At 53.0% G+C, this 10,282-nt stretch overlaps 1 protein-coding gene across 1 annotated transcript; it reads right to left on the bottom strand.

Moving 5' to 3' along the window:
• Positions 1-1,823: 1,823 nt before the first annotated feature.
• Rcn3 (reticulocalbin 3) lies at positions 1,824-10,100 on the bottom strand. Its single transcript, XM_052163566.1, has 6 exons — positions 9,859-10,100; positions 7,170-7,372; positions 5,499-5,671; positions 3,991-4,051; positions 2,399-2,598; positions 1,824-2,247 (listed from the first exon to the last, which is right to left on the bottom strand). The coding sequence occupies exons 1-6, from the start codon at positions 10,098-10,100 to the stop codon at positions 2,140-2,142; spliced, it is 987 nt and encodes a 328-aa protein (XP_052019526.1). The 3' UTR covers positions 1,824-2,139.
• Positions 10,101-10,282: the final 182 nt, after the last annotated feature.

Genomic DNA, 10,282 nt, shown 5'->3' with positions numbered 1-10,282 from the left:
ATTTATCATGTATGCAATGTTCTGCCTGCATGTATGCCTGCAGGCCAGAAGAGGGTGTCAGATCCCATTACAGATGGTTGCTAGCGACCATGTGGTTGTTGGGAATCGACCTCAGGACCTCTGGAAGAGCGAGCAGTCAGTGCTCATAATGCCTGAGCCATCTCTCCAGGTCCAGGCAGAAAGAAAAGGCCTTCAGAACGCTGGCATGTAGACAAGTCTGTGGCCCTTTCTTATGAATGATGATTGATGTAGGAGGGGTCAGCCCATTATGGGCGGGGCCACCCCTGAGGAGGTGGTTCTGGGCGCTGTAAGGAAGCAGCCTGAGTAAGGGGGGGGGAAGGGAGGGGAAGAAGCCAGTCAGCAATGAGCCTCCGCTGCCTCCGCATCAGCTCCTGCCCCAACTTCCCGAAATGATGAGCAGATTTTTTTTTTCCTCAAATTTCTTTTCCTCACAGTATTTGAGCAATGTAGCAGAAACCCGGGACCCCTGCTGAGCTAGGTGGCCAGCACCCGCAGCCCACGGCTTATTCTATTAGTGTGAGTGTGTGAACATGTGTGAGTGCCGGAGAGGCCAGAAAGCCCATTAGATTGCTCTGGGATGGAGTCACAGCACTTGTGAACTGCCTGGCATGGGTGCTGGGATCCCAACACTAGGACCCATCTGCAGGACACACACACACACACACACACACACACACACCACATGCACCAGCACACACACTTTTTTGGTTTGTTTTTCAAAACATGGTTTCTCTGTGTGACAGTCATGGCTGTCCTAGATCTGGCTTTGTAGACCAGGCTAGCCTCAAATTCAGAGATCTGTCTGTCTCTGTCTCCCAAGTGTTAGAACTAAAGGTGTGCACCACCACTTGGCTTTTTTATTTTATTTTTGTTCCCCTTCTCTTAATTAAAATACGTTTCCCCCTTTTCTCCCTCCAACCTTTTTGTTTGTTTGTTTGTTTATTTTTTTCAAGACAGGGTTTCTCTGTGTAGCCTTAGAACTCACTCTGTAGACCAGGCTGGCTTCGAACTCACCTGCCGCAGCCTCCCAAATGCTGGGATTAAAGGCGTGCGCCACCACTGCCGGGCTGGCACTTTCTTTTTTTAATAAACAAACAAAAAACCCCAAACAGGCTAGACATGAACTCCTAGAAGTCCTCCTGCCCTAGACTCTGCCCTCGAGTGCTGGCATTACCGGTACATACACACTCTGTGTCTCAACGTGTGACACACAGGCCTTCTCCTCATTCCTGGCTACTCCATTTTCCGAACCTGCACCACAGGGCGTTTCACCCTGAGCTGTGGTTGTTTCTCCAGCTGTGGTTTTGTCCGCACCACCCTGCAGCACTCACAGGGCACAGGGCGGTTTTTCCTGCCTGGATTTCCTGCGGCCCCCCAGGGTGCTGCTCTCTGGGGTCGCCCCCAAACGCCCACTCACACCCATCCCCCGTGCCCAGATGCCCTAGAACAGCACTTCTCAACCTTCCTAGTGCTGTGACCCTAAACACAGCTCCTCCTATTGTGACAGACCCCCACCGACCATAAAATCATTTTCGTTGCTATTGTATAATTGTAACGTTGTTCCTGTTAGGAGTTGTAATGTAAATATCTGCTATGCAGGGTGGCTGACACGCGACCCTGTGAAAGGGACATCGACTCCAAAGGGGTGGACACCAGACTGAGGACCACTGGCCTCGGCACTCAGCTGTCGGCCGGCATGCTCCCCCAACTCCTCACAACACCCTTCACCCCACCCACAGACAGACAGACGGACGGACGGACGGACAGATGGATGGACGGACGGACAGGTGGACACAGCAGGGTACCCCAGCAACAGCTTTTATTTGCTCCTGGGCAGCACAGGTGAGCTCGTGCTGTTGAAGTTCAGATTGGGGTTCAGTCGGGGTGCAGCCCCAGCTCTGTGCCAGGGATGGTATCAGTGGATGTCATTTATCTTTGGGTGCCTGAGTGTTCTGGGCAGGTTGAGGGCCCCAGGGTTGGTGACAGGGGTCTCAGGGAGAGAAGGTGACTGAGGGCCCAAGAACCAGGAACACAGGGGCTGAGTCTGTGTCCTGGAGGGAGGGGCTGGTTGGTCGCCCCACGTGGTCACGGGATCAGAAGTCTGCGCAGACCTGGGAATCAGAGCTCATCGTGGTGTCTTGTCAGATCGTCGCCGTAGTTTGTGGCCTGGCTGCCCACGAACATGTTCCAGTTGTTCAGGATTTCAGCTTTGCTGAGCCGGCCATCCTGCGGGCAGAGGGGTGAGCAGGAGGCGGGCCGCCCCATCAGGATGTCCCTAGGAGCCCTCCTCTGCCCGGCTGCTCCCCTCCAGGCCTCCGTCCCCATCGCTGGCTCTGTCCCTCTTTCCGTTCCTCTCGCTGTTCCTGACCCAGCTCACCTTGTCCGTGTCGCTCTCGTGCAGGAGGTGGTTGGCCTCCACCAGCGGCTGGTCCTGGGACGGAGGCAGCACCCAGTAACCGACCTCACTGCCGTCCAGTCGCCCATCCTTGTTCAGATCCCGGAAGTCTCGGAACTGCTGCCGCTCGGTCTGCACCCAGGCAGGTTCCTCCTCCCCAGGCTCCGCGGAGTACAGGTCCGCTGGGGGTGGGGTAGGGTGGGGGAGATGAGGCCTGGGGCGCCCGGGAGGCCTGGAGACCTTAGTCCGGCATCCCAAGAGCCCTCAGCCTTGAGGCCCACCCTGTGCCCACACACGTCCCTCCCCACTCTCCCCTCTCCATCCCATCTGTACAACCCCACACAGGCGGCCCGACCCCTCAGTCCCTCTTCTGGTGTGTCTGAAGACAGCTACAGTGTACTTACATATAATAAATAAATAAATAAATAAACATTAAAAAAAAAGTTTCGGGGATGAAAACATGCTATTTAAAAAGATTTAGAAAGAAAACCTGAGAGGAAAAAAAAATAAAGTACTCATTTCTTACAAATGTTAGAAACACATGGTCTTTAAGCAAACATGTCCTCCCTGCAGATTTGGTTGCATAGAATATTTCATATATAAACCTTTCAAACTCAAAAAAGCTCGTGAGTCGGGGTTGAAGACACAGCACAGTTGCTGGAGTCACTTGCCAGGTGGACCCCAAGCCACCAAGCCCCGGGTTCTACCCCAGCACTGTATAAATGGGGCAAGGCTGCGGTGCCGAGGACCCGTTCTGTGGAGGCAGAAGCGCACGGATCAGGAATCGAAGGCGTTCTTTCACTTCTTAACAAGTTCAAGGCCAGCCTGAGTTACAGGAGACCTAGCTCAAAAAAAAAAATTTTTTTTTTCTAAAAGCCAGCAAAACCAGACTTTATCCTCATTAACACGTCCCTGAGTCAAATAGGCCAGCCTATAGCACAGGGCTGGCTGTCCAGGCTAAAATCTTCAAACAGACCTCAAACAGGACAATTGGAGACACTGTTTGTCATGGAAACAAGACAAATCCTGAGCCTGGTACAACCAACAAAGCCCCTGAGCGGTGTCCCTTGTGGAGCTCCAGGCTGTCCGGAAAGGGGTCTCTCTCCTCTCTCTGTCTCTCTCTGTTTCTGTCTGTCTCTGTGTCTCTCTGTTTCTTTGTGTCTCTGTGTCTCTCTATGTCTGTCTGTTTCTCTGTCTGCCTCTGTGTGTGTGTGTCTCTCTCTCTCTGTCTGTCTCTGTTTGTCTGTCTGTCTCTCTGTCTGTCTCTGTGTGTGTGTGTCTCTCTCTGTCTCTGTTTGTCTCTCTCTCTGTGTGTCTGTCTCTGTCTCTCTGTCTGTCTCTCTGTCTGTCTGTCTCTGTTTGTCTGTCTCTCTGTCTGTCTCTGTGTATGTCTGTCTGTCTGTCTCTCTGTCTGTCTCTGGTGCTTTCTGCAGCAGGTCCCCGATGGATTCCCCCTGGGTTAGACATGCAGTGATTCCACACACAGCGGGGGCCTGACGCCTGCAGCCTGAAGGATGAGGACCACCGCTCTCCTTGGTGTCAGGAGACGGCAGGCCTCGGGTGGCCTCACTCACCGATGTACTCTTCCACCTGCACGTAGCCATCTTTGTTCTTGTCAAGGTCCTCCAGGGTCTCCTGGGGAGAGGCATCGGGGTGAAGAGTCAGTGTGCCTACAACGGAGCGCTGTCCACAGGGAGGGGAGGTGGGGGCCTCTGAGCGTGACTGGGATGCGGGTGTGTCCAGTGGAAGGCAGCCAGGAACCCCCACGGCCAGCCCTGCTCAGCTTCGTCTGGCTTTATGAGATAGGTTTTCACTGTGGAGCCCTGGCGGGAGCATCACTCAAGGCTAGCTCTGAACTCACAGACCTGCCTGCCTCTGCCTCCCAAGGGCTGGGAGCAAAGGCAGGCGCCACCATATTTTTAAAAAATTAAAGAAAAAGTTTTATGTGTATGGATGTTTTACCTACATGTCTGTGTACCGTGTGCGTACAGTCCCTCCAAGGCCAATCAGACCATCGGACCCTGCAGAACTGGAGTTATTTATGCTGGGGCTGAGAAAAGGACCCAGGCTTCTGCCGGGCCAGCAAGTGCTCTTAACCGTTAAGCCATCTCTCCAGCACATGGACCAATTTTTGGTACATACACCAGCATGCCTACTCTTCATGTGATCTCTCCTAATTTTATAAAATGGCTTCTGCTTGGGCAGTGGTGGCACGTGCCTTTAGTTCCAGCACTTAACAAGGCAGAGGCAAGCAGACTCTGTGAGTTCAAGGTCAGCCTGTTGGTCTACAGTGTTACTTCCAAGACAGCCAGGGCTACACAGAGAAACCCTGCCTCAGAAATCCAGACAGACAAATAGACAGATAGAAAGAATCCACTTCCCGAAGTTCAAGAGCTCAATACTCACTCACGATTAGCCGTGGACTCTTAGAGACAAAGTGAATATATGAGATCCCTGTAGCCACCACACAAGCATGAAGACCTGAACTGCCTAAGATGGACCTGATGGCACACACTTTTAATCCCAGAGCTGGGGAGCAGAGGCAGGAGGATGCCTGGGGAGAGCTGGTCAGCCTAATCCAATCGGCAAGCCCCAGATCCTGGTCAATGTCCAGTTTCAAGAAACAAATAGCAACCAAGTGTGGAACCCTGGCTCGGAGCACACGGGCGTTCAGTTCCCAGCGCAGCTCACAACCATCTGGCACTCCAGCGCCCTCTTGTGGTCTCTACAGCACCCGCGTGCCCCACCCTCTTTCCAGAAAGTCCGTTCCATATCTGGTATCTGAGATATGATTAAATCACAGCATGTTGCATGTGCATTTCAAATAAACTGTGTTCTCTCAGGGTCTGGCCACAGTTGGTGTTCACCTGAGGCTCTTCTTAGGACGTGGTTGTCCGGGGACAGGCTGGGGACTGGACACCTAACCAGAGCACAGGAAGGTCTGACAGAGGTACCAGGCACTGGATGGGGAATAGACCCGGGAGGAAATGCTGTCCTACATCTGTGGTGGTCCGGAATCCTTGTGAAGGATGCCGGGACCCAGGACAGGTTTGGGGCGCATGTCCTCTGCAATGGCACTCACTGCCACCACGATGTCCCGCATGTGAGGGAACTCCTCAGGATGCAGAAAGGCCGTCAGCTCTTCCCGAGTAGCCATGGAGTCCCCATCTTGGTCGGCTACCCGGAACCGCCGCTCATCGCGAGCCAGCATCTTCTTGTAGGTCTCGGCATCCTCCACATCGTGAAATTCCTCCCCTGGGGAAGGACAGGAGTGGGTGAACGTGCGGTCACAGAGGCGAGGCCCGGGAGACAGAAGGACCCACAGTGTGTAAGAAGTAACACTTGTCGGTCACCTGAGGGGTAGGTGGGCAGGTCTGTCAGTCACGATACTTAAAAGACTGAAGAAGGGAATTGCAAGTTCAAGGTCAGCCTGCGTCACTACGTCGCCCAGCAGCGAGCGCCTGCCTAGAACCACACAGTGAGGGGCTGGGGCGTGGCTCAGCCTTTCCTAGCAAGCGTGAGGCCCCAGGCTCAATCCCTGGAGATGTAAAATAGTAATTTTCATGTGTACTATACTACATTTCTTGTATCTGGCCGTAACACAGTCCGTGACGTCATAGACTAAGTCCTCGGCCCAGAGCATGTCCTCAGTGGTCTTCATCTACAATATTTTTATTTTTATTTTTTTTTAAGATGGGGTTTCACTGTGCAGCCCAGGCTGACATGGAGCTCACTGGGTAGCCCGTTAGTTCACAGAGACCTGCGGCCTCTCCCTCCAAGCGCTGGGATTAAAGGGGAGCCGCACCATTCCCACTCCCCAGCCTGCCGTCTGCGCTGTCGCCTACAATGCTCCATTTGATCCCCACACAAAGCCAGACAACAACCTTTCCATCTGTCCTCTCTTCTGAATGGAAAAATGACCTGGACTTTGAGTGGACACTGGCCTGGCTCACCCCGAAGGTCTTTTCTGATACAGTAAGTGACTAGCTCTGCCTCCGTGACAGACGGCAGGGAAGGGCTTTTCACGGGAGGAGGAACAGCGTTCGCAGCGTGCAGAGTATCGAGGGGCTGAGGCGGTCATGGGCCCCACAGAAGAAACCCTATCAACACAACACTGAAGGGGGTCGAGGCTAACAATGAGGTAGCTGTCTGTCCCTAGGGTCCCTGGAGGACAGACAGAGTCACCTATGCTACACCTATCCTTGAGCTCTGAGCTATCCTCCTGCCTCCGCCTCTCAAGTGCTGAGACTGTAGGCAAGACTGAGGAAGACTGCTGGCTGATTTTATGTCAACTTGACACGGGTCAGAGTCAGCTGAGAGGAGGGAATCCAATCGAAAAAATCGCTTCCATTAAGACTGGGCTATAGCAAGAGCAGTGGTCAACCTTCCTAAGGTTGGCCCCTCGTGTTCTGGTGACCCCCATAAAATTAATTTGTCACTACTTCAGAACTCTAATTTTGCTACTGTTATGAATCGTAATGTAACTATCTGATACATAGCATATCTGATATGTGGCCCACAGAGGGGTTGTGACCCACTGGTGGAGAACCAGTCCTATAGCAAATTCTTCAGTGGACCACAGATGTAGACCCATAAGCCAAATAAACCCTTTCCTCCCCAGCTTGCTTTTGGTCAACTTGTCCCATAGGCTGGATTTCAGAAGGAAGAGCAAATGACATTTGAAATGGAGAGGAGGTATCAGTGACAAAAACCTAAAAGTGAAGGCAAAGTGCAAAGGCGAGGTGGGGCATACCGGGCTCATAATGGCCATAGGTGGCATTGCGTAACTCCTCCCAACCCACGCGCCCGTCGCGGTCCGTGTCGTAGGTGTGCCAGGCTGCGCTCACCGAGTCACGGATGTGCCGCTGCTGTGTGTGCGCGATCCATGCACGGAGCTCAGCTAAGGACACCCAGCCGTCGCTGTCCCCAGCACCGTCCATGCGGTCTACGATCCGCCTGCGAGGGGAATCAATGTCAGTCTCTGGCCCTGCCCAATGAGGCCCTGCACTTAGAGTAGAGGTGCCGTCAATCTCAATCCTGACCCCGCCCACCTAGGCCCCTCCCTGTCATATATATATATACATAGAGAGCAAAAGAGTCATCCTTGCACTTAAGTAAGACAAAAATGGGGACTTAAATGATGGCTCAGCGGTTAAGGACCCTGGCTGCTCTTGTAGGGATCTTGGTTTGATTCCTTGAGCCCCACAAGGCGGATCACAAGCATCTGTAACTCTGGCTGCAGGAATCCATTACCCTCCTTTGGCCTCTATGGGCACAAGACGTATTAATGGTTAATGGACGCTGGTGGTGGCGCACGCCTGTAATCCCAGCACTCTGGGAGGCAGAGGCAGGCGGATTTCTGAGTTCGAGGCCAGCCTGGTCTACAGAGTGAGTTCCAGGACAGCCAGGGCTACACAGAGAAACCCTGTCTCGAAAAAAACCAAATCCAAAAAACCAAAAAAAAAAAAAAAAAAAAAAGGTTAATGGACACACATGAAAAATACCTGCACTTATATAAATAAATCTTTTTTAATTAAAATAAAAATAAAAAAAGAGCAGAGCATGGTGGCGCACGCCTTTGATCCCGGCACTTGGGCTGCAGAGGCAGGAGGATTCCTGTGAGTTCAAGGCCAGCCTGGTCTCCAAGATAGCAAGGACTATTTAGACAAACTGTCTCAAAAAAGAAAAGAAATTAAAAGGAAAACAAGGAGGCTGGAGACACGGCTCTGTGGTTCGGAGCGCTGGCTGTCCCTTTAGAGTACCAGGCTCAGTCCCAGCCCCCACATGGACGCTCACATGGCTATAACTCCGCTTCCAGGGGATCCGTGGCACCAGGCGTGCGTGTGGAGCACACACATGTGCGTGCAGGCGAAATAGCATATACTTAAAATAAAATGAAACTACTATTTAGAAATAAAGATAGATAAATAAGGAAGAAAAATGTCACCCAAGGTGTGCAAGCGAACTGCGGTGGGACTCCCAAAGAATCCAGGAGAGGAACTGTCTGTTTTCTGTTTGGTGGTAGTATTTAGCGGATTATTGAGGGTTGATTGGTTGGTTGGTTGAGAGAGGGCGTCTCATTATGTATTCCTGGTTAGCCTGAAACTTACTCTGTAGACCAGACTGGTCCTGAACTCACAGAGATCGGCCTGCCTCTGCCTTCCAAGTCCTGGGATTAAAACTGTGAGCCAGTACAGGACCTGGAAGTACACTACCTTAGGTAGGCTTCACCCACCTTTCTTTGCCGACCCTGGCTCCGCCCCTTGCCCCCTAACCACGCCCCTCAGAGCCCGGGGTACACAGGTTTGGAAAGGCCCTGGAGACGCTAGCACCGTGAACTGTGCGAGCGGCACCTATTGCTCTCAGTACCAGGCCGTCTTCACCTAGCCTGTCCCCTTGCAGGAGTCCTATAGGATTTGAATTAGCACCTGGCACAAACCAAGGCCCCTCCCTCTACCCTAGCCGCAACCTCTAAGCGCTGCGCAGACCCTAGCTGGACTGAGCTGAACTGTGAATGGGGAGCCCGGCCTCTACCTTTACCCGAATCCGACATCGCCACTGTCAGTCTTACCCTTGACGCTCCACCTCTCGCCATCTCAGGGCCCGCCCCCTTTCAAGCTCAGTTTGCTCACCTCCCTAGAGGGACAGATCAATTTGGGGCTCCTCCCTCTCCAGCTCCCTGCTACTATTTGCCCAGTTTAAAATTAAAAATCGCCACCACATTAAAGACGCGTGCCTTTAATATCAGCACTTGGAAGGCAGAGGCAGGCGGGTTCTGAGTTCTGGACCAGTCTGGTCTACAGAGTAAATTCCCGACCAGCTAGTACCACGAAAGAAATTCTGTCTCAAAGTACTAATAATAATGGAAATAATCAAGCATATATATGCACGTGGCCTTTTTTTTTTTCCGAGACAGGGTTTCTCTGTGTAGTCCTGGCTGTCCTGGAACTCACTCTGTTGACCAGGCTGGCTTCGAACTCAGAAATTCGCCTGCTTCTGCCTCTGCCTCTGCCTCCCAAGTGCTGGGATTAAAGGCATGTGCCACTACTGGCCGGCTTGCGAGTGGCCTTCCTGTCTCGGACCCATGCTGACTGTATCTGTCACCCCGTAGAAACGCGGCAAGCCCGTCCAGTTGACGTCATTAATCCCAGTCCAACCTGATCTCTGAGCTTAGCATCTTCCTCAGATCCCATGTCGTCGGTCTCTACCAACGACCCATTTAGAAGGGAGACCAGGGATGTCCAGACAGAGGCATTGGGTGACTGAAGTAGAGGGGGAACCCAGGTGTTGGTGACACAGGTCCCCCCACGGCCTCAGGTTTAACTCTGCCTTTTCCTGAGAGGTGAATGGCACAGTTCTGTCCAGTTCCCCGCCTCTGGTCTTTCCAGTGAGCTCCTTTCTCCCCGCTTCCCACTTCGGCCCGGCTCCCCGCATCCTCCTACCCAAGGCGGGCCTGGCTTTCCTCTGGGCTGAGTTGGTCGAATTCCTTGGCCACGTCCCGTCCCAGGAACGCCTCATGGTCGTACTGGAAATTCCCGTGGGCGTCATCGTGGGGGGCCTCGCTCAGGGGGGTTCCCTGATGCACCCTACCCTGGCCGTGAGGTCCTGCATCAGGGGATGGCTTCCCGAGGGCCCAGTGCCTCGGCAGTAAGAGAAGCAACAGAAGCGACCATCGCCACATCATCGGTTCCTGGGGAGAGGCGAGGACCAGGGGTCAGGGTAAGACTGGGGAAAAAAAATCTGACCCGGAGATAATGTGGGAGAACTCTGAAGGGGCGGGGTGGGGGAGGCTGCCTCAGGCAGGGCGCAGGCTGCAAAAAGTTTGTGACTCAAGAAAAGTCGGCGGAAAGAATAAAGAATTTGAAG

Source organism: Apodemus sylvaticus, chromosome 1 (genome assembly GCF_947179515.1).
Source record: "Apodemus sylvaticus chromosome 1, mApoSyl1.1, whole genome shotgun sequence".
Classification (NCBI taxonomy): domain Eukaryota; kingdom Metazoa; phylum Chordata; class Mammalia; order Rodentia; family Muridae; genus Apodemus; species Apodemus sylvaticus.
Note: the sequence above shows the minus strand (reverse complement) of the source record. Positions and strands in the feature narration are given on the sequence as shown.